The sequence below is a fragment of the Bombus huntii genome, chromosome 15 (genome assembly GCF_024542735.1).
Source record: "Bombus huntii isolate Logan2020A chromosome 15, iyBomHunt1.1, whole genome shotgun sequence".
NCBI lineage: Eukaryota > Metazoa > Arthropoda > Insecta > Hymenoptera > Apidae > Bombus > Bombus huntii.
The window spans coordinates 6,314,635-6,335,802 of NC_066252.1; the positions used below are offsets into that span (position 1 = coordinate 6,314,635).

The 21,168-nt window shown below is 29.9% G+C and overlaps 5 protein-coding genes across 11 annotated transcripts; 4 read left to right on the top strand and 1 right to left on the bottom strand.

Annotated features, from left to right (window-relative positions):
* The first annotated feature begins 447 nt into the window (after positions 1 to 447).
* On the top strand, positions 448 to 11,268 carry LOC126873644 (neurexin-4). 4 transcript variants are annotated; one of them, XM_050634717.1, is made up of 10 exons: positions 448 to 627; positions 1,103 to 1,195; positions 3,396 to 3,592; positions 5,131 to 5,272; positions 5,648 to 6,018; positions 6,099 to 6,437; positions 6,517 to 7,321; positions 7,421 to 7,726; positions 8,252 to 8,878; positions 9,251 to 11,268. In XM_050634717.1, exons 1-10 carry the CDS (start codon positions 564 to 566, stop codon positions 10,102 to 10,104), a joined length of 3,798 nt encoding a protein of 1,265 aa, XP_050490674.1. In that variant the 5' UTR covers positions 448 to 563; the 3' UTR covers positions 10,105 to 11,268. The 4 variants fall into 4 exon arrangements, with proteins under 4 accessions (XP_050490674.1, XP_050490673.1, XP_050490675.1 ...); XM_050634716.1 differs by lacking the exon at positions 3,396 to 3,592 and adding an exon at positions 4,161 to 4,357 and having other exon boundaries at positions 449 to 627; XM_050634718.1 differs by lacking the exon at positions 3,396 to 3,592 and having other exon boundaries at positions 573 to 627.
* Positions 572 to 2,866, top strand: LOC126873666 (L-aminoadipate-semialdehyde dehydrogenase-phosphopantetheinyl transferase). The gene is made up of 3 exons (XM_050634764.1): positions 572 to 627; positions 1,103 to 1,195; positions 1,775 to 2,866. Exon 3 carries the CDS (start codon positions 1,915 to 1,917, stop codon positions 2,740 to 2,742), a length of 828 nt encoding a protein of 275 aa, XP_050490721.1. The 5' UTR covers positions 572 to 627; positions 1,103 to 1,195; positions 1,775 to 1,914; the 3' UTR covers positions 2,743 to 2,866.
* Positions 11,269 to 12,288: 1,020 nt separating the features above from the next.
* LOC126873674 (CTP synthase) lies at positions 12,289 to 15,894 on the bottom strand. Its single transcript, XM_050634778.1, is given in 12 exon segments — positions 12,289 to 12,465; positions 12,467 to 12,488; positions 12,561 to 12,773; positions 12,861 to 12,968; positions 13,053 to 13,351; positions 13,433 to 13,521; positions 13,662 to 13,949; positions 14,031 to 14,195; positions 14,452 to 14,583; positions 14,666 to 14,754; positions 14,825 to 14,998; positions 15,520 to 15,894. Coding segments are annotated over 12 exon segments (1,803 nt in total). The 5' UTR covers positions 15,686 to 15,894; the 3' UTR covers positions 12,289 to 12,407.
* Positions 15,895 to 16,384: 490 nt separating this feature from the next.
* On the top strand, positions 16,385 to 17,301 carry LOC126873672 (40S ribosomal protein S15). The gene is made up of 3 exons (XM_050634776.1): positions 16,385 to 16,496; positions 16,688 to 16,773; positions 16,916 to 17,301. The coding sequence occupies exons 1-3, from the start codon at positions 16,488 to 16,490 to the stop codon at positions 17,262 to 17,264; spliced, it is 444 nt and encodes a 147-aa protein (XP_050490733.1). The 5' UTR covers positions 16,385 to 16,487; the 3' UTR covers positions 17,265 to 17,301.
* A 308-nt stretch (positions 17,302 to 17,609) lies between these two features.
* LOC126873652 (phenylalanine--tRNA ligase alpha subunit) lies at positions 17,610 to 20,718 on the top strand. 4 transcript variants are annotated; one of them, XM_050634736.1, is made up of 8 exons: positions 17,610 to 17,856; positions 18,089 to 18,429; positions 18,515 to 18,736; positions 18,821 to 18,936; positions 19,011 to 19,195; positions 19,260 to 19,621; positions 19,703 to 19,804; positions 20,054 to 20,718. In XM_050634736.1, the coding sequence occupies exons 1-8, from the start codon at positions 17,716 to 17,718 to the stop codon at positions 20,670 to 20,672; spliced, it is 2,088 nt and encodes a 695-aa protein (XP_050490693.1). In that variant the 5' UTR covers positions 17,610 to 17,715; the 3' UTR covers positions 20,673 to 20,718. The 4 variants fall into 4 exon arrangements, with proteins under 4 accessions (XP_050490693.1, XP_050490694.1, XP_050490695.1 ...); XM_050634737.1 differs by having other exon boundaries at positions 17,612 to 17,856; positions 19,703 to 19,831; positions 20,054 to 20,198; XM_050634738.1 differs by having other exon boundaries at positions 17,612 to 17,856; positions 19,703 to 19,839; positions 20,054 to 20,197.
* The last annotated feature ends 450 nt before the right edge of the window (positions 20,719 to 21,168 follow it).

Below are 21,168 nucleotides of genomic sequence, written 5' to 3' on the forward strand. Positions count from 1 at the left end.
GTATTTGACTTTATCGACTATCGGTAACTTTTTTTTAAATTTTAAGTTATAAAATGTATATATATACGTATATAAATATAAACATATACATATATACATATAAAAACATATTTCGCAACAAATAAATAATTTGATAACAAATCTAGTATACCTTTAAGATACGGTAGAATAATAATTCCGTTACATCTTACATTGCATTTTAAAAAATGTATGAACATTAAATTCTGCCAATGTGTTTAAAAAGTTCACGTTTTATTCCATCAAATTGGAATTTAAATATTCTCTATATAATTATTAATATCTTATCTTAAATAATGTGATGGTAGTATGTAATATGCTATAAGATAATCCAATATTTTACAATATAATATAATATGATAAGTACTATATAGTGTAGTAGCATGTATGTGTGACCATGTATGTGTGTCGCAGTGTACGTATGAGTAATACACTAGTGAAATGACTCCAGTGAGAGCGTGAGAGAGAATCAGTAACAGTTTCAACAACGCGTCTCGCTTAGGAGTAGCTTCTCGTATGTTGCTCTCTGAAAGGGCAATGATACGATGAATACTATCAGGTGTTTTGTGTTCGTTTTCGCAATTGCAAGTAATTCATTCACCTCTGCGTGTAAGTACATATTATTATTAACTGTATGAAATTTTTCCTCCGTAAGAGAAATAATTTTCCTAAAGATGATTCAATGCAGCCAAGCCCATTTTACAACATGGCGTAGTAGAGAATTAATGTATGATAAACTTATTGAAAAACGAGCAAACTTTTGTTTCTAATTCAACCAATCCATGAACCAATATTCAACTTAAGATTTAATATTCTTTAGAACTTGAGAAATGTATTGCATTACGATCATACATTTATCTTTCCCTAATGTATGAATGTACATATATTGTTAGAGAAGCATGATATTTTATACTGATTACATAAAATAAAATTCTTTAATCCTATTATTAAAAATTGATAGGTATTTTGTATTATATAAAATGAACGTATTATATTGAATTTATAATTTTTAAAAAATTACTTTAATGATATTTGATATGTTGATGTATATTATATTATTAATTTAAATGTAATTTTTAATTAGATGATGAATGTAACGATCCACTTTTGGACAGAGCTCACTTAACAGCTACCACATCATTACCTAACAGAGGTCCAAAAAATGCCAGGCTTAATGGTAAAGCTTTTCTAATTTTTTTTGTGATATTATATATTGCATTTTCCCTTAGTTATATTGTTCAATAACATTTCTTATGTTATCTTCTTGTACAAGTTTAGAAACATTTGATAATTTGTAGTTTGTTGCTTGCTATCTATATATCATATTTTGAAAACGTATGTGATGATGTATACCTGTTACTAAGATTGCTTTTCTTTGTCTATATTTATTATTAAGTTTAATAGCAATACAGGTAGTGTATTATCCACATATTATGTATCTGTATATTTAAGGTTAGACATGAAATTTGATTTGTTTGAAAAGACTTAAAACTTAAAGAAATGCAATTCTCATCGACACCCACATACATTAGCCAATTAAAAGAACTCCAGACCTGAATTAGGTAAAATGAACTCACTGACTCATTGCAGAGTTATTCTGTGCATCTGATTTCTTCTTAAGCAACAAGCACTAGTCACACAAATGATCATTATTAATAATTAATTAATAATCCTTTAATGAATACTTTATCAATTAAAAATAAATATTGTTATTTATTATAAAAGTAATCCAATGTCTTCTGTCTATTTGCTCCAGGTGGATGCTAAAGAGTAGCCTGGTTTTTTAAAAGACAAGAGCCTTTAAAAAAAGCAGTGCTTTAATAAAACAGAAGCAAATAACAGTTTGCAGAACTTTAACCTGATTATAAATCAGAGTTAAAATTAATATTAGTAAACATGTTTCAAAGTATTCGGTGGGCATTCAATTGGAAGGAATGGAATCCCAGTGAAAAGGACTTTGCTTATGCTATTTCTTGCATACAGTTAGAAGAGAAACAAAGATTAGGCAGATTTGTGTTTCGTAAAGATATTAGGGCTTCTCTTGCAGGTAGATTAATGATGAGAAAATTTGTTAATGAGTATGAACATATTCCATACTCTGCTATAGTATTTGCAAGAGATGCATATAATAAACCTATTTTAAAAAATGTTTCCTCAAACTTGTCTTTTAATATATCTCATCACGGTAATTATACAGTTTTAGCAGGTGAAACAAGGAATGTAAACTTAGGAATAGACATAATGAAATTCGAATATACTGGTGGTAAGCAATTGCCTGAATTTTTCCGTCTAATGAATAGGAATTTTTCACCTTTAGAATGGGGAGAAATAAATATGTTTTCTAATGACATTGATAAAATTAGTATGTTCTGCAGGCATTGGGCATTAAAAGAAAGTTATGTGAAAGCTATAGGCAAAGGTATTACGATTGATCTTAGATCAATGTCTTTTAAAACTAATTCAGAACTCATGGAAAATTCTGTTACAACTGATACTGTTTTATACATAAATGATGTAAAACAAGATTGGTTGTTTGAGGAAACATTATTGAATTCCCAACACTGTGTTGCTATAGCTTTACAAAAAAATGGAAAAGCACCAAACTCGCAAAAGAAAATATTTGAATATGTAAACAGTGATACACTTTTAGCAAATGCTATTCCATTATTTCCACAAGATCCTAAATATACACAAGAATATTTCAAAAAAAAGGAACATCCATAACTTTAAATTTTATATATTGTTACATTAGTTTCTTGTGAGTAATGCTTTTATGTATGCGTAATAAAGATGTACAGATATAACAGTTGCATTTAGTTAGTGAATTTAATAAATATAGTTAGAAATATGTGTCCAAATTTTATTTTACCTCCTTATAAAATTCATAGTTTCGTATGTACACTTAACATTAACAATAATTTAAGATATTTGAAAGAATACAGTTTTTACAGAATATTGAAATTAATTATAAATTTCAGTTTAAAAACTACAAAAGATGCAATAAAAAATTTTAAATTCATTTATTTTATGTGCATACAATACACAAACCTGTTACTTTTACACATTTCCTCTCTTTTGCTTGGGAAAGGGAGTTTTCCATAAATAACACATAACATATATATTTCCAACTTATACATATGTATTTCTTTTAAATGATATTGCTTTCAACTATTTTAATAGACACCTTTGAAAGGTATAACTTAAGTATTACTTGTATTTTTCAGCTATGAATATATTTAGTTATGTTATAATTATCTTAAATTCATTACATGATAATTATAGTAGTAATTAATTCTCTGATAACCCTACTTTGTTAAATATGACTGCTTCCTTAAGTTCATTTTGAGTTGCATGCATGCGTATATGTTGTGGCGTAGGCGGAAGCGCATGGACGGCTAGCAGTTCAGACTTTGGTCAGTACCTTATAATCGACCTGGGTCAAATAATGAACATCACAGCTGTGGAGACCCAGGGACGAGCAGTACAAAATGAGTATGTTATGGAATATGTTATCAGTTATGGTACAAATGGCCTGGACTACGTTGATTACAAAGAAGAAGATGGTAATGTTAAGGTAAACTGAACCTATACAATTTTTGACTCAGTGTCTGTGCTAATATAGCCATAATCCATGAGCAGATTTGTTAAAAAGGTATATTGCATTTGGTAACTAATATTAACTAATGACTAACAAAACTCATAGCACTGCGATAATGCAAAAGACTGGGTTTTTGAAATTCAGTATGATATTAGTTAAGTATCTTTAGCATGAATGAAGTAACGAATGAATTTCCATAACATTGCATCATAAAAACTTCTATGTAGGTAGATACTGTTTGCATGTTTAACACAACACTGTTAGTAAGCTTCTTCATTTGTACAAATGAATACACAACAGCTATATCTTTTTCATGCATTTCATACCGAATTTCTGAATGATGTAAATATTATTATGAAAAATAGAATTTTATGTATTATAATATAAAATATTTATTAAAATAATTATTTATTAAAATATAAACACAAATGATAATCATTATGTTACCATTTTCCAATAACTCATAACACTTTCTTTCTCTTACTTAACTGCTTTGCTTCTACTCTTTTCCTTTTACACATGGACATGGGGCTGGGCTTTGCAGGAGGTTCTACGTGGTCACCAGAGCTTAGCAGTTATGATCAACATCTTACTGTGGAACTGGGGGACAGATATGAGATACGCAGCATAGCTACACGAGGTCGTGCACATACTAATGAATATGTGACAGAGTATATTGTCCAGTACTCTGATGATGGGCAAGCCTGGGCCAGTTATGAAAGCCAGGATGGTGTAGATGAGGTATTAATAGAGATATTGACTATAAAGAAACGTAGAACTTTTCTGTACAGAATCATTTTTATCTTTTGCTCCAAGATATGATATACTTGCTACAATATTGTACATATGTAATATAACATTTACATGTTATACATACCAACGTATTTTTCAGTAAAAGAATTATTTCATTATTTCTAAAATTATATATTTTCAGTGAAAAATACATAGCAGAAGTGCTCTCTTTTTATTGGTGGAGGCACAATGGGAACTATGATTCTGCTTTTATATGTTAATAATTTCTTAAATCTCACATGTTCTAAAAAATTAAAAAATATGATTTCTTTAATTTCTACTAAATGCTCAAGCACATAGCTTGAAGGTCTTTTTTTCTATTTGTGAGGACTTTTTCTTAACTATTAAACACTATACATATATATAATTATTTTAATAATTTACATTTTTTACACGGTACTTTCAACAGAATGTTTAACATTTGCTTTCATGCTTCTGCACTTATAAATAACAATGCTATACTAACATAACTTTAGATAAAAGCATGCCAAATGTCTACCAATCTATGTTTAATTTATTTATGCATTACAATTTAGGCATAAATGTTGTACTTAAATCAAACATAACCAACTAACAGATTATGTAAATGTTAACAAAAATTCCAAAGTTTTTATATAACATTATAAAAGAAACACTTTGTTTTTGAAATGATTATAGTAAATTTAACAAAGATTGCATTTCATTATTAAACAAGGATATACGTCTTTTTTCTTTCCTTATAGATGTTTAAAGGCAACGTAGATGGTGATACTATAAAACTTAATAAATTTGAAGTACCAATTATTGCACAATGGATAAGAATAAATCCAACCCGATGGCGGGATAGAATATCGTTAAGAATAGAATTGTATGGATGTGGTTATGGTAAGCAATGACATACTTTTAAGAGGAAGTTGTGAATTTTATTGAGAAAATTAGCGACATTCCATGACTTTTTTCAAGAAAAACATGAAATCATACAAAACCATAACTTCACTACGATATGGAAAATCTACATAAATCAGAAATTGACACATTTTTATAGTTAATAAAGTAATATTTTAAAGAATTATCTCTTTTTCTAAGATAATAATTACTTTTTCATACCAAAAAATTAAAATAATAGTGTGGTTCCTATTTTTGCAGTGAATAATTCTCTCAAAAAAAATGTTTTAAGGATGACTAAATTTTAGTCTTCCAAATCAAGAAATTCTCTTAATATGCCAAAGTCTCTACTTAACTAATTTTTTCTTTTTGTAGTGTCTGACATTCTTTCCTTCAATGGTTCATCTCTTTTACGGTATGATTTATTGAGGGAACCAATAGAAACTGACAGACATTTCATACGCTTCCGGTTCAAAACGAACAATGCAGATGGTATTTTAATGTACTCTCGCGGGACACAAGGGGATTACATAGCTTTACAATTAAAAGACAACAGAATGATATTAAATATAGATTTGGGGTCTGATATCATGACTAGTTTGTCTGTTGGTAGCCTTTTGGATGACAATATGTGGCACGATGTTCTAATATCGCGTAATAGGAAGAATATCTCATTCTCTGTAGATAGGGTATTAATTAGGGGAAGGATAAAAGGAGAGTTTCATAGACTGGATTTAAATAGAGCAGTAAGTAGCTAAATAATGTATAATATCTTTTATTGCATTTTCAAATCTATAATATTAATTAATTCAAATACCTTCACCAGTTATATATAGGTGGTGTACCTAACAAACAAGATGGATTGGTAGTCAATCAAAATTTTACAGGGTGTATAGAAAACTTTTATCTAAATGCGACTAGCATTATTCACGATTTAAAGGAAACAGGAATTACCGGGGAGAATCTAAGATATTACAAAGTGAATACGCTTTATAGCTGTCCAGAACCACCTATAATCCCTGTAACATTTTTAACTCATGGCTCATATGCCAGACTTAAAGGATACGAGGGAGTATCTTCTTTGAATGCTTCCCTCACTTTTAGGACATACGAAGATAGAGGAATTATTTTATATCATCAATTTACTTCACCTGGTTTCGTAAAGGTTTGTAAATTTATTTTCAGAAGATGAAGATTTTCTGTATCAAATACATATTAATAATGTTTTATATTGTATATATTAGCTATTTTTGGAAGATGGTAGATTGAAAGTTGATATTCAAACGAAAGGAAGTCCTCTAGTAACTTTAGACAATTTCGATGAAAAGTTCAATGATGGAAAATGGCACCAAGTTATATTAACAATTTCAAAGAATAACCTTATCCTAAATGTCGATGGAACACCTATGAGGACGAGACGTATATTAGATATGATCACAGGACCTGTTTACATGATTGGTGGTATGACAGGCATAGAGAGCAACCGCGGTTTCGTTGGTTGTATGAGAATGATTAGTATTGATGGCAACTATAAGCTACCAACCGACTGGAAGGAAGAGGAATACTGTTGCAAGAACGAAATTGTCTTCGATGCATGTCAAATGATGGATCGTTGCAATCCAAATCCGTGCAAACATTCTGGTGTATGTCGTCAAAATTCTGATGAATTCTTCTGTGATTGTGCCAATACAGGATATACAGGAGCTGTCTGTCACACTTCCTTGAATCCTCTATCATGCGAAGCATATAAAAACATAAACTCAGTCAGTCAACGAGCAGATATTAAAATAGACGTTGATGGAAGCGGTCCTTTGAAACCATTCCCGGTAGTTTGTGAATTCTATACAGACGGACGCGTGAGGACTATCTTGCGACATAACAATGAACGCATTACACCTGTGGATGGATTCCAAGAGCCGGGTAGTTTTGAACAAGATATCATTTACGACGCGGACATGGATCAAATCGAAGCTCTTCTTAATCGATCCACGAATTGTAGACAAAGGATCAGTTATGAATGTAGACTTTCTAAACTGTTCAATTCTCCAGGTAATTATTTATTAATCTATTAACAGAGATTTAAATGTACGATTTTCGTCGAAGATTATATATTTTGTATTTGAATAACGTAATATAATGTAATTTTAGTACCGCAAGGAGATTATTTCAGACCAAACTCGTGGTGGGTCAGTAGAAATAATCAGAAAATGGACTACTGGGGAGGAGCATTACCAGGTTCACGTAAATGCGAATGCGGTATACTTGGAAATTGCGCGGATCCTACAAAATGGTGCAATTGTGATGCTGACTTGGATACTATCTTAGAAGACAGCGGAGACATCACTGAAAAGGAATATCTTCCAGTTAAACAATTACGATTTGGTGATACTGGTACACCGGTGGACGATAAAATGGGTCATTACACGCTTGGGCCACTTATTTGTGAGGGAGATGGTAAGTTTAAAACATTTTCCACGCATTATGCATGTAAACCAGGATATTTAATTTATTTTAAATTGTTTGTAAGGTTCTAATTTACCTTGGTTGATTACCAAGGTAAGGTCAGGTAAGATTCATACCATTTAAAGTAATTATTTAAAAGATACATTTGCAAACATTTAAATGTGTATCGTATCTTTGTAAGTACATTAGATACTGTAAAATAATAGTAATTAGCATTTTAATTATTATTGATTCCCATCCACTTGTATTAATGTTCAAACTTTTGTAGTCACCTCTATTTATTTGTACTTGAATAACGAAAGTATTGATAATTATTCAGTATAGAGGAATCAGCCTCAATAATATTTACTTTAATATATAACATAGAAGTGGTCATCCCTCTGGGTAATATTTTATTCTACAACAAATTTCAAGATCAATGTTATTGGAGCTGACCCCTCTCCCTCCTTAATCCTGTATAATATATCCTATCCTTAATCCTATATAAAATAAATAAAACATTTCGTTTTATTGTAGATCTGTTCAAGAACGTAGTAACATTCCGCATCGTTGATGCTACCATCAACCTACCAACCTTTGATATCGGTCACAGCGGTGATATTTATTTCGAGTTTAAAACGACCATCGAAAACGCTGTTATAATTCATAGCAAGGGACCCACAGATTATATAAAGATTTCTATAAATAGTGGAAATCAGATTCAGTTCCAGTATTTAGCAGGTAGTGGCCCACTTACGGTCAGTGTACAAACCTCGTACAAATTAGCTGATAATCGATGGCATTCCGTGTCGGTTGAAAGAAATCGTAAGGAAGCTAGAATCGTAATTGATGGAGCGTTAAAGAATGAAGTAAGGGAACCTCCGGGGCCAGTACGAGCGCTTCATCTCACATCGGATCTCGTGATTGGCGCCACGACAGATTATAGAGATGGTTACGTTGGGTGTATCAGAGCTCTCCTTTTAAATGGTCAGTTGCAAGATCTGAGAAGTTATGCTCGTCAAAATTTATATGGAATTTCTGAAGGTTGTATGGGTAAATGCGAAAGTAATCCGTGCCTTAACAATGGCACGTGCCATGAAAGATATGATGGATATTCTTGTGACTGTCGATGGACTGCATTTAAAGGTCCAATTTGCGCAGATGGTATGTTTCTCTCCTTGATAAAAATTAACATAAATATTAGGTTGTCCGAAAAGTGTCTTTCTTTTACAGACAAGTCTTTTACAGCAACGCATTTTTATACAAATATGAAACCTAATCTGTTGAACGTTGTAATCTTTATCTTGATAGAACAAAATGGATCATACGTAATTCGATAAAGTAATATAAAACGGAAAATTTTATGCATCCTTTATTTCCTTATAAAACGAAACAAACTTTTCGGACGACCTAATAAATTTTGGGAAATGATAATTCTTTATATCTCGTCCTGTATGATTCTAAAACTATTAAAAATTGGGTATTGAATATTGTGTATTACATTGAGTTTTAACGTTAAAATTTGTTTTATTATAGAAATTGGAGTAAATATGCGTCCAAGTTCAATGATAAAGTACGACTTCATGGGTAGCTGGCGTTCCACTATCTCCGAAAAAATCAGAGTTGGTTTTACAACAACGAATCCTAAAGGATTTTTACTCGGCCTGTTTTCGAACATCTCTGGAGAATATATGACAATTATGGTCTCAAATAGCGGGCATTTGCGTGTCGTTTTCGATTTCGGTTTTGAACGACAAGAAGTTATTTTCCCTAATAAGCATTTTGGTCTAGGACAGTATCATGATGTTAGGGTAGGCAGGAAGGATTCAGGAGCGACACTCATTTTGCAAGTCGATAATTACGAGCCGAAAGAATTCCCCTTTAACATTAAAACCTCAGCCGATGCACAATTTAATAATATACAGTATATGTATATTGGAAGAAACGAATCCATGACAGAAGGTTTTGCTGGTTGCATATCTAGAGTAGAATTTGACGATATTTACCCTTTGAAGTTACTATTCCAGGAAGATGGACCTGGAAACGTTCGTTCTTTAGGTACTCCTCTCACGGAAGATTTTTGTGGCGTGGAACCAATTACGCATCCGCCTGATATCGTAGAAACTCGTCCACCACCGCAAGTAGATGAAGAAAAAGTTCGAGCTGCTTACAACGAAACCGACACCGCGATTTTAGGAAGCGTGTTGACAGTCATTGTTATAGGATTAGTTATAATGACAGTACTTATAGGAAGATACATGTCAAGACACAAAGGCGAATATTTGACCCAGGAGGACAAGGGTGCTGAAATAGCACTGGATCCAGACTCAGCGGTAGTTCATTCTGCCACTGGTCATCAAGTTCAAAAAAAGAAAGAATGGTTTATTTAAGTATGAAGTTAGATATTTCGCTATGTCGATGCTAGAATATATAGATGAAATTATGCTTATAAGTGCACTTTGAAGTGTCATAACAAAAGATTTTATAGGGAGGATAAAAAGAAACATAATTCTACTGTTTCGATTTAATGACAACTGTATTAAACTGGAGACTGGTAAACTTAACTAATTAGCACGAACAAATTTATCGAATCCCTTATAATAATGAAAATATTAAAAAATAACTGGACATTAAACATTTTTATTTTATTGATTTTCGTCATAGTAGAATTATCACAGAAGATAATATAAAAGAAATAATATACAATTATGAGTTCAAATATTACGTTAAAAAGATGTAAGCATGTAGAAATGTCTTATTTGTATTAAGTGTACCTTTGATATTTTTTCTGAATACTTATTAATGTCAGTCATCATATAGCTAGGAATAAGAGGTAGTAAAAAATCTTTCGAATTGCAGACTGTTATTACTTTACATTATGAGGTGCATAAATATTTATTATGTACATTGACATTTAGATTGACCATCGCGACAGAATACTATGTTAGGTTAAATACTTGTTTAACATTTTATTATTTTAAAAATGAGAACAGTTACTTGTTTCTTTTTTACTCTGTTATATCAGAGTTTTTACCTGTTAGCGTTAATCGTAAGAACATCAACAAATCAACTGATTTTGAAACTCATTAAAAAATTTATTAGCTATGCTATTTTTCTATCAATGACAACAAAGTTATTTGTACATATATAAAATATTTCTAAATCTTCAGAAATATTTCATTACATGTAAAATACTTTTTTCTCTCTTTATTTTCGCGAAACGTGTGTCCTTAGTATTATTTGTAATGCTTACCGTCCAAAGTGCATTTTACTTTTTCTTTATATTTATTTTGTTTACATTTGTTTATTATGTATTTACAGATATTTTATTTCTTTCGTGAAGTGTAACAATCCGAATTCTATACTATAACTTAACATTAATCTTATCAAAACTAATATTCGTATACTATACGTGTAACAGTGAGAGTGTGCTGTATATATATCATTTTTATACAAAGGAAATGTTTTACTGTAATAATATGCCAGTGTATATTTTATATACTGTATTCAGCAGAACGCATGTGCTGCTAAATAAAGACAAAAAGTCGTGATTATGATTTTGTAACAATAAGTCCTTGATAAAAACTAGTTAGCTGAAGCACGTAATTTGTAACAACAAAGTTTTTGTAGAGTTGCCATAAACTTAATTTTACACTTTCACATATAAACTACGAAAAAGTTAAGTGCGATAAAAGTATCCAACGTTCCTGAAGAACGTAAAATTTTATTTTCTCATAAAATGTAAGATGCTTTAATTTTGTTAGTGAAACTCTTAAAATATAACAATTAACGAAAATACATTGTACATAGTAATAGAATTACATTTTTTAACTGGAATTATAGAAACTATATATGTAAGTGAGAAGAAAGCGAACGAAATATGCGATGGTTATAGAAAACTAATAGTTTAACTATCAGTTTAAAATAATATAATTACAGAAACGAAAAACAATAAAAACACTTCAACGAACGAATCTCATTCATTAATATTTACCACAGAAATAACATGTTTACGATTTTTCAAATTTGTAATTCAAACAAAATTTTGATGCTAGAAATAGACTTCTTTATGTTAAATCAATATTTAATAACAATAATAGTATTATTATAAATTTCATATTATTTATTATAGAAAATTCTTGTTCATAGTAGAAGTCTAATCTATTAGAAATTTGCAAATATTTAAGCTTTTCATTTATTTAGTATAAATTATTATCTATGAATTCTTTTGATTACATAGTATATATTGTACACGTATCCGAACCTCCGTCAACCGATCCTTTCCTGGTAATCGTGTCAATACATAGATAAAATATAAAAATACTTTATATCATAAAATATATAAAACTTACTAATAGAAAAAACAAATTCTTCGGATCTAAACACGAATCTACTTTTTTTTCAAGACATATGTATATTAAAAATTAACCGAAGAATATATTTCAAGTCATACATATCGTCATATCATTTTAAATAAATAATTAATTAGATATGATTTGAGTTATTCATGTTACGAACATAGATCTAAGCACGATTGAGGGAGGAGTAAAGTACAATTATATAGTATAAGTATATAATATATTATTACGCATATATTTGAATATGTATCCAAAGCTTTGTTCTAAAATAAAAAAATTTTTTAATATCAACATACGTACATATATGAACATAATAGTACTTCATTATTAATTACTCAAATTAATATAATTATACCACTTATACTAGCCTCGCTCATTATTTGTTGTTTCATCGTCATCAACTAGATTTTCGGTATCTATTAAGAACGATAAATTTTAAATAAGATTATAATAACAGAAATTACAGCACAAAATTCATTGCTTATTACCTGAATCATTATCACTGACCACTTGAGGTGAAAGTTTACAACCTTTGGCTAAGTAATGTTTTAATTTACCAACACTGGCCAAAATTAATCCTAAGAATGGGGGTGAAGGTTTTAACGGTCTAGACAAATATTCTGGGTGGAATTGCGTTGCAACATAGTAACTATGTCCTTCCAATTCTGCTATTTCCATACGTAAATTTTCCTCATCATGACCTAACATAAAAGAAAGGCAATATATATTAGTTTAATGAACATTAAAATTTGTTAAAGTTATAAATTAGAAAGTGAATGTTAATTTACCTACGAATTTCAATCCAGCTGCTTCTAAATCATCAATATACTTGGGATTAATTTCATATCGATGCCTATGTCTTTCTTCTATAAAATTCTTATTGCCATACAGCTGCTCTATATATGAAATAATTCAAAACACTTATGAAAATGAAAATACATTATATTACATAACAAATTTTTAAGCAAGAAATTGCTAACTTATGAGAGAATTATTTTCTGTAAATCGAGTGCATCTTTTTCCAAGCCTCATGGTTCCACCCATTTGTTCTGGATTATATTCAGGCATATCTATAACGAGGGGATGATCAGTTTCTGGATCAATTTCTATACTATTTGCATCCTCTATGCCTAAAACATTTCTTGCGAACTCAACTACCGCCACTTGTAAGCCCAAACAAATACCAAGAAAAGGTTTGTCATTTGTTCTACACCATCCACATGCTTCCATCTTTCCCAGCATACCCCTTTTACCAAATCCACCTGGTACTATAACACCACTAAATATAACCCAATTAAGATAAACAAATTTGAAAGAAACAAAATGTTATGAAATAATGATAGAAAGAAAAATAACTTACTTGCTTCTACAAAGTTGATGCCAGGCTTCATGGTATAGTACAGGATCTATTGCTTTTGTATTGTGTTCTAAATTATCAGCCTCTATATACTAAAATTATAGTTATACAGATATGACAGTAATCATTATATATAACAATATATTTGATAAGTCAAATTAATATTTAATTTCAATCAGAATAAATGAAAAATAAATAAAATTTAATATTTAATAAAAAGCGGATACTTTACTGTTAACTTGAGTTTGTAGCCAACTTGAATACAAGCATGTTGCAATGCTTTTGTGACTGATGCATAGGAGTCTTCTAATTTTGTATATTTTCCAACTAACGCGATGTTTACTTCTTTTCGTAAATGATCAGTGCGATCCGCCAAATCTCTCCATTTTCGCATAAAATATCGGGGACGTGGCGTTCCGATATTTAATTGTAACCTGTCATTTAGGAATTCAATAACACCTTGAGATTCCATCAACAAAGGAACACGATATATAGATGACAAATCATGGATTGTTATCACCTAATCATAATACATCAAAATTTCTATTAGTCTTTTAGCCAATTTTCTTAAAGTTTTATTGAAATGATTAAGGAATATCACCTGTTCAGGAGCAACATGACAAAAATTCGAAATTTTTTCTTTCACACAATCGCCTATTGGTAGTTCAGATCTACAAACTATGAGATCAGGAGACAAACCCAAACCACGTAATTCTCTCACACTGGATTGAGTCGGTTTTGTTTTTGGTTCTCCTGTAGATTTTGGCTAAAAAAAAAACAAGAAATATTCAAGAAACTTATAAAAAAGAAAAAGTAATATTTGTATCCTTTATATATACATTTTTGCTTTCTAAACAGGCATAAACGTTATTTATATGTGGTTGTAAATTTTACAAATAATAGTTACATAATTCTAAGGATTAAGAATAAACTACCAAACATATGCTTGGTACTTGTCATGAGTTCAAAGTCAAGGTCTAGAATGAAAAAAGAGAATTACTTAAATAAAAAGAGTTTCATACTTGTGGCACTAATGATACATGTGCACAACAGAAGTTTTCTTTTTTTACTCTAAATTGAAATTGCCTAAAAGCTTCTACAAAAGGCATTCCTTCAATATCTCCTATGGTTCCACCTAATTCAATAATGCAAACCTGAAATGAATAAAATATAGATTAATTTTGTATCTTTTTCTTTTTACTTGTTTGTAAATGTTATTGTACAACATGAAATTACATCTGGTTTATCACCATCCTTTGTTACAGATTGTTTTGCAACTCTTTCAACCCATTCTTGAATGGCATCTGTTATATGTGGTATTACTACAGAATAATAATAAACACTTATTATCAATATGAATTATACATTAACTTTATGTGTTTACAAAAAATATCTTGCCTTGAACTGTTTTTCCCAAGTAATCGCCACGTCTCTCCTTTGATATTACATGTTGATAAATTTTACCTGTTGTGATATTATTGTCTCTGTGTAAAGTAATATCTAGGAAACGTTCATAGTTTCCTAAATCAAGATCTACCTCTCCACCATCATCCAACACATATACTTCTCCTGAAATGTAAATAATTTTCATGTAATCAAACTAACAAACAAATTAAAAATATATTTTTAAAAAAATTAGAGAATATATCAAACTTGAAAACAAATTTCATAATAGTTTAATTGTACACTGAGGAGAAAATGATTAATTAACGTCATATTTATTTAAGTACATTTTAATTCAATAAAATCTTTACATATACAAATAACAAAATTAATAAAACTTTTCTATTAAAATAGACATAGTCACAAGTTTATACAATAACAATTTAAGCTTTTACAATTTTTGCAATCGCTATAACTTAATAATCTGAAGCAGCATTCGTACATAATAAGATAAATTTCATTTTGTGTTAGAATTAAAAATGCTGTTAGAAATATAGCACGTGATTATAAAATTGGCGGTAGCAACATGTAAAATGGCTTCTCACACCACATGGCTGTATAAAACTTTAGATTTTTGCAGAAGTGTTTTCGAACATGTCATTCTAATCAGATAAAATGTTTAAAAAAATAAATGTTTAATAACGTACCGTGTTCGTATGGAGAAAAGGTGCCGGCATCGATATTTATGTAAGGATCTATCTTGATAGATGTCACATGAATATTGCAATGTTTAAGTATAGTACCAAATGAACTTGCAATAACACCTTTGCCGACTCCGCTGATCACACCACCGGTTACTAGAATATATTTCATATTTTACAAGCGATCTATTCTACGGAAAATGTTTGCATCAACTTCTCCATACGCGTCTGTTATTCAAAGTTGTTCGATTTCATTGAGTAATATCTGGATCCAATGGGGACGCGCAGCCTACTCTTACTGTTTGTCCGCGATAAGAAGACTAGGTAAAGGAATGCTAATCTGATTGGTTATTTCTGATAGACCTAATAAAATTGTAAAGATAAATACATATATTGGCCAAAATTTTTTTATATATATAAAGAGCCGTCCCACATGTTGTACTATTAGTACTATTCACGATCAAGATTTATGTGCCAATTATATTATTTGCAAAGATAGGAGAGTTATGGCGGGATTTTTAAACGTACGATATAAAATATTCTGAAATTATTATATAGAAACTGAAGCAATGTACTTTTCTAATGTTTATAATTTCCTAGCTTTATAAATCCTTGTACATCGTTTAATCCTTTATAGTAGTTTTAGTAATAAGAAAACTTTAAAGTAATTGAACTGTATAAGTTGTTTCACCTTTTCTAATAATTGAAATTGAAACTTTAATTAAAAAAAAAACATTAATTAAAGTACTAAAAAAATTAATTTAAAAATTTGGTAACTCGTGTCAAAATATTATTAAGCTAATATATAATAAAACGATTGACGTCGTTTTTTTAAAAAAAAGTAATTTCTTTATCCTACAAGAAAAAGTATATTCATAGGACCATCTAGTAATATTTACTTAATGGAGGAATCGATTTCCGCGTAAAAGGCACAGCGCCATTTCTTGTTGTCTTTTCTCCCTGCAACTAAAAACATGGCTGAGGTATGTGTCACAAATGTGTCGAAAATATCCAATAAAATCTTATTCATCTATTACAGAAAAATATAAGTAAATGCTCTAGAATAAGATATTGATTTCTCTTTTAATAGAAAGAAATAATATTGATGTACAAGAATGAATATTTTTTATTTGTAACATAACCTCTTACCAATTATGTGTTGTATGATTTTCAGGCAGAAGAAACCCAAAAGAAAAAGAGGACTTTCCGAAAGTTCACTTTTCGAGGAGTTGATCTCGATCAACTCCTTGATATGCCAAAGTGAGTATCTTTTTATGTCTTAGAAAAGCCAAACCATTTTTAGGTTATAGTGATCAATTAAAGGAATGATGTACATTCGGATAAATTTTCATACAAGTTTTGCGTTATACAATATATATATATATATATATATTTGTTTCAGTGAGCAACTTATGGTTTTGATGCATGCTCGTGCTCGTAGGCGGTTCTCTCATGGTTTAAAGAGGAAGTCTATGGCTTTGGTAAAGAAGCTGCGTAAAGCAAAGAAAGAAACACCACCAAATGAAAAGCCAGAAATTGTTAAGACTCACTTACGTAACATGATTATAGTACCAGAAATGGTGGGTTCGATTGTTGGTGTTTACAATGGCAAAACATTTAATCAGGTTGAAATTAAGCCAGAAATGATAGGTCACTACTTGGGAGAATTCTCTGTTACTTACAAACCTGTAAAGCATGGTAGACCAGGTATTGGTGCTACCCATTCTTCAAGATTTATTCCACTAAAATAATTTATGTTTTTCATGTGAATAAAATGTACAAAAATTAGTACAATTATTTTTTTTAAATACCTTATAAATACCCAAATAATGTAGTATAAGTTACTGAATTACTTTAAAATTATTGAATATAAAATATACCATAAATATATATGTAATATGAAATAATATTTTTTATATATACATAGAATTAAAACTGAATTTTGTTTAAGTAAAAAAACATTAAAAAATGTATACTTAGCAAATTTTTAAGTTTTACTTTTTATCCAAGTATAAAGTAAATCTTGGATATTATATAGGGATTAAAATAAATTACAATGCGTAATATCGAAATTTAATGACGTTTGCCTTAAAATTATCTGTCATATAAAATGTGTTGATGTTATGTTATTATCCACGTATGATTCACGTGGATGCTTGCCGGCTGTTTTAATGCAAAGTGAAATCCACTGTTATTTCAAATATGGCAAAACAATTGACTGACCAAATATTGGATTATTTAGATAAGCACGGAGAAATAAATTCGCTACATTTGGCTGAAGTTTTTAAAGAAAATCATCAAAAAATTATTGGTGCCATCAAAAGTCTTGAGGCACTTGGTGAAGTAAGTTAATTACCGCAAATTGTTCGTAATTATTATAATAACTTGAACAAAGTTTACCAAAAATTATTTTCCACGCTTTTTATAGTGTAAAGATGAATACGTGCAATAAATTTTCCAATATAAATTTAGATTTCATCATAACCCCAAAATGTTAATTTATGTTTATTAAATTCTTTTTTATCAAACTATTATTACGCTATTATTATTAATAATAGCGTAATTTACATTTTAGTTGATTACTACTAAACAGATTATTGATAAAAAGTGGGAATTAACATCAGAAGGTCAACATGTAGTGATTTATGGAAGTCATGAAGCAGCTGTTTATAATGCAATTCCTGATGATGGAATGCCTCAACCTGAAGTTATGCAGTCAGTTCCCTTTGCAAAGGTTGGATTTTCCAAAGCGTTACAGGCTGGTTGGATAGTAATTGATAAAAGCAGTGGTAAGCCTATTGTGAAAAAGAAAGTAGCATCTATCACAGATGTTACGCAAAATGATCTGAAATCCCTTGCAAGTTTAACTGACCGTCTTAAAAATGAATATAAGAAGAGAAAATTGATCCAAGAAATGTAAGGTTTTTATTAATTTAATTTAATAAAAAATATATACATATAAGTATTGATTGTATTATATGAGCAACTGTTTTGTTAACAGAGTTATTAAATTTGTACAATTGGAAAAGGGTCCAAATTTTACAACAACAATTGAAAAACAGGAAACAGAGTTGACTGCTGATTTATTAGTAAATGGTGCATGGAAAGATAAGAAATTTAAACCATATAATTTTGAAGCTCTTGGTGCTACGCTGGAAGTGGGTCATTTGCATCCACTATTAAAAGTTAGAAGCGAATTTAGAAAAATTTTTCTTGAAATGGGGTATACAGTAGAGAAATTAAGATTTTAAATTTTGTAGTATAATATTCAACAGATATTTTTATATTTCTCTTATTGTTTCCATAGATTCACTGAAATGCCAACAAATAATTTTGTTGAAAGCTCTTTCTGGAATTTTGACGCATTATTTCAACCTCAGCAGCATCCAGCAAGAGATGCACATGATACCTTTTTCATATCTGGTAAATAATTCTTTTGAATTAATTAACTTCTATATGTTCAACTGATTATAATACATTAAAAATTTTTACTTCAGATCCATCTCATAGTACAAATTTCCCTATGGATTACATGGAGAAGGTAAAGAAAGTACATAGCGAAGGAGACTACGGGTCTTTAGGCTATCGTTACGATTGGAAAATTGAAGAAGCACAAAAGAATGTTCTTCGTACTCACACGACTGCTGTTAGTGCACGGATGCTTTATAAGCTTATGCAGCAGGTAATTAAATTAAAAATAAAAAAAAGTTTTTAATTTAAAAAATATTCATATGTGAATTTTTCAGGGCGAGTTTAAGCCAGTGAAGTATTTTAGCATTGATCGAGTATTTCGCAATGAAACTTTGGATGCCACACATCTAGCTGAGTTTCATCAAATTGAAGGTGTAGTCGCTGATTACAATCTCACATTAGGTGATTTAATAGGAATTTTGTATGAATTTTTTAAGAAACTTGATATTACACAACTTAAATTCAAGCCCGCATACAATCCATACACTGAACCAAGTATGGAAATCTTTTGTTATCATGAGGGCTTGAAAAAATGGATAGAAATTGGTAATAGTGGAATGTTTCGACCTGAAATGTTATTACCAATGGAATTACCTGATGATGTAAATGTCATTGCTTGGGGATTGTCCTTAGAAAGGTAATAAAATCATGAATAGTATTTGTATTATTAAAATATTATAAAATTTGTTTTTAAATATAAATACATTTGCTTTTTTAGGCCAACTATGATTAAGTATGGATTAAACAATATACGAGATTTAGTTGGACCAAAAGTGGATTTGGAAATGGTTTATAACAATCCTATTTGTCGCTTAAACAAGTAAATATCTTTCTAATCATTATTAAGGTATTTATGTAAGTAATTACAATATTGGAATTAAAATGCATTTGATTTTATGATAGAACTTAATTTCTGTTACAAATCATCTCCTCCATTAAAACTACTAAATATGGGGATGTAATTTATCCAAATTTTTTGTACTTATATATTGTTGTTTTAATTCAATGTACAAAATTTTATTTATTAGATAAGCGAATAAATAAGATAAATACAATAACCTTCTGACAGGACTAGTCAAAATTCTTCTCAAACAAAGAAGCCCGAAGACAAGAAACAAGAATTAAACAAACACGAAAATAAATCGTGTGCAGTTAAATGTGCAGAAAAATTCGAGAAGCAAAGGCTCGTCATATTTTGTGATCCAGAACATCCGATTAAGTTTATAGAATTGTTCTTCCGTCACGTAAAATCTTATGTCAACATTTTTGTGACCTCTCATGTACATTCCAGTGTACAACATTTTCCAAATCAGTTATTAACTTTTTGTTCAGAGTATCGAAATGCAAAGCAAACTACTGACATACACTTAACAATAATCTGGAAAGAAATTGGTATTGATCCCATATTGCAGTTACCAGGAATGCACGAAATTATAGGCGAGATAAATGTAGCGCGATATCTAAATCGCGTAATCGAAAACTGTTATCCACACGTTTTACGTTATGAAAGCAAAGGTGTATTGTACGCAAATGAAATAGATAATTACTTAGAAAAATTACATAAGTTTTTACATACTAAAGTGCATCAAACTATTCATAAAAAATCACGTTACGTAATGGGTGAAGATAATATATCTATTGTAGATATTTTATTAGAATCCCCTGAAAAATGTAAACTACACAAATAGAAATAATATATAAATAAAATTTTGCAAGAATACTGTTACATATTTACATATTGTTGGATCTTTAATATGTGGTATACTTTCTATAAAATTAAATTAATACATATGTTATACATATATGTATTTGGTTATATATTTATTTATACTTTTCAATGGACTGTTACTTAAATGATGCGATAAAAAATATTTGTCTTGATTTAAATATTTGCAGTAATCGTGAGAATGATATTCAAGTAGTTGTTTCTGCCATCGTGTAAGTGGCTGCGAGATGGGAATGGAAAGAAAAAGCTGCATAGAGGCGTCTTCTGTATTCGTCTAATCAGACATGCATATTGACGCCATTCATTAATCGGTGTATATGTAGATATTTACTATACGAATGTTATGCGTTATTACATAAGGACTCAAGAAGTCTCTATGCAGTGTTCTTTTTCTATTCTTATATAGCTTCTTCAGCTCGCTCATGCACTCTATCTTTATATCTCTATGTTCATAACCG